This window comes from Aplysia californica, unplaced genomic scaffold (assembly GCF_000002075.1).
Source record: "Aplysia californica isolate F4 #8 unplaced genomic scaffold, AplCal3.0 scaffold01239, whole genome shotgun sequence".
NCBI lineage: Eukaryota > Metazoa > Mollusca > Gastropoda > Aplysiida > Aplysiidae > Aplysia > Aplysia californica.
In genome coordinates, this window is record NW_004798509.1 from 129,168 (window position 1) to 131,667 (window position 2,500).

General features: G+C 37.2%; 1 protein-coding gene across 1 annotated transcript in view; it reads left to right on the plus strand.

Annotated features, from left to right (window-relative positions):
- The window catches only part of LOC101848258 (inositol 1,4,5-trisphosphate receptor type 3), a gene marked incomplete at both ends in the record, with an annotated part of 112,704 nt that overhangs the window by 107,055 nt on the left and 3,149 nt on the right, over positions 1 to 2,500 (plus strand). Inside the window, 1 exon segment of the mRNA XM_035973446.1 lies at positions 1,374 to 1,451. Within this exon segment, the coding sequence (XP_035829339.1) occupies positions 1,374 to 1,451 (78 nt within the window).

Sequence of the window (2,500 nt, forward strand, 5' to 3'; positions counted from 1 at the left end):
CAATAACTTCTTCACCACACACTAACTTACTGTGCTTTTTTTCTTCCCATGTAAATTACGTAAAAATGTGTTGAAATGGTACAAATTTTGGTGTTTCAAGAGTAACAAAAGAAGAAAAAGGGGAAGATAACTTACTGTGCGGCCGTAAGCCAAGAATGCACTTTCTCGTGTTATTGCCAAAATGTTTTCTTTGCTAAATTGAAAGCCTACTTGTGTGAAAAAATCAAAGTAAAACAGTAGTGTGACAAGTTTTTGAAAAAATTCGAATTCAAATTTCAGAATCTCTCTATTTTTAAATGGTTACGCTGACAAAAAAATCTCTTTTTCAGAGTATTTGTGAGACAGCGTGGTGGAATCAGGCTCTCGTCAAAATAATGAAATCAAAGAAAGCAGCAGTTTTCTCCCTACTGACCAATTTTTATCAAATTTTTGTTTTTTGGCTCAACACCTTTCATGTCCATTTACAAACACATTTCTTTGAGGATTTCACCGAAAACGTTGATTAAAGGCACAAAACTATAAATTTACAGTTTCCATGGACTCTCCAGCTTTGGAATTTACCTAGGTTTTGCAGTCATTTTCTCGCTTATTTTACCTCTTAACTCAGGTACCCCCACCTCCTTCAATCCAAAATAATCCACTTCTATTAAAGATGGATGGGTAATTTTTCCATTGAAAGCAAGACAAATAAACAAGCTTTAAGATGATACCAATAACTCAATATACCCAAAAATTGACGAGAGCTTGATTCCACCACGCTGCCTCACATTTGTTTAACTGCAGTCTCAACATAAATGTTCTGTGTGCTTTGTTTCATTGGAGTATTTGTTTAACAGTCTAGAGAATATAAAAGAGAAAGAAGAAGTTTGCTAGTGCTATTGACTCAATGCTGTGTGTTTTGTTTTATTGGAGCTTTGCTTAACCGGGCCGTCAACATAATTCTTCCGTGTCCTTTGTTTTGTTGGAGTATTTGTTTTGACTGGAATGAAGCAGAGGAAGAAGAAGTTTGATTCAAGTTTGACGGTGCGATTGACTTCATTTTTTTAATGTTGTTTGTTCTTTCAGAGTATTTGTTTAACAGTTCTATTGACACAGTTCTTTAGTAGTAGTAGTAGTTTAGGGTTTTACAGCGCTCGCAACTGCGTAAGGTCATATGAGCGCGCACACATTTCTTTGTTTATGTTCTTTGTTCTTTCAGAGTATTTCTATTGACACAGTTCTTTGTGCAGTGCAAAAAGCCTATATATTACAACTACACTACAGGCTCTTAAATTGTTCCATAGATTTATGCAGACAAAGAACAGAAAAAGGCAAATAAACAACAGCTGTGAGATGTTTTCTTTCAATCCTCATCTCTGTGATCTCTCCCCCAGTGGCAAATTGACAACGACATGAAGACCACATGTTTCATCTGCAGCAGGGAGAGCTACGACTTTGAGAGACAGGCGGGGGTGAGTCCTCTTTTTTTTCTTCTTTTTTTTGTTGTCAGTTGTAAATCATAGTAAACAAGATACAAGATCAAACTTCCTGACTAGACAATTGAGCTCGCATCTTCCACATATGACATCTGACGCAGGGAGAGCTACAGCTTCGAGAGACGTGCAGGGGTGAGTCTTGGGGGTTTTGTTTTGTTGTTGTTGTTCATGGGAAATGAGGTACAGGAAAACATTTCCATACTGGGGGGGAGCTGAACTAATGTCTTCCACAGTTGACATCTGTAGCAGAGAGAGCTAAGACTTTTAGAGACATGCAGCGGTTAATTTTTGTGTTGTTTTGGTTTGGAGAAGTTTTTTTGTTTGTTTATTGTTTTGTTTTTGTTTTTGTTTTATTTTTATTTTTTATTTTTTTTGGGGGGGGAGGGAAGGGGGAGGTTGAGCTGTTTTTTCTTGTCCCTTGCCCATTCCTATCAGTTGATGCCATCTGATTATTATAGGTGCACAAGATGGTGTTCGCTATTGCATACATTATAATAATTGTAGTCTGTTGGCTTACAATGATGTTTTTAATCTTGAAATTGGAGTGAGTAATTATCATTATTACTTGTAAATGAGATGCACTATAAAAATACTTCTTGACATGGGAATTGAGCTCTCATTTTCTGTTCACGATGGTGAGAAGGTTTACTGTTACATCACTGATTGAACTTTGAATAAATTTTCTCATGGGCTTCTTATCTACAAGTAGAATAATGCTAAAGCAGCCTGTGCGCTTTCAATTCTTGTTCTGAACTGGATAGCGTAGGTGGTTACTTTAAAAAAGTGAATGTGTGGGTTTAACGCCCCTGTCAATACTATAAGTATAAGGATATTTAACCCTCTTAGCACCATGAATAGGTCAGCGGGTCAGCACAGCAGAACCAAAATGGCTTCCCAGAACCGAATTATTTCAGTGATTTTGAGAGGTTCAGGGGATGTATCAAAGGAGCTGCTTTTGCCTTTGCTCTAATCGACGTATTTCAATGAAGTTTCCCGTACAAAGACCTAGGACGTCAGCATCTACA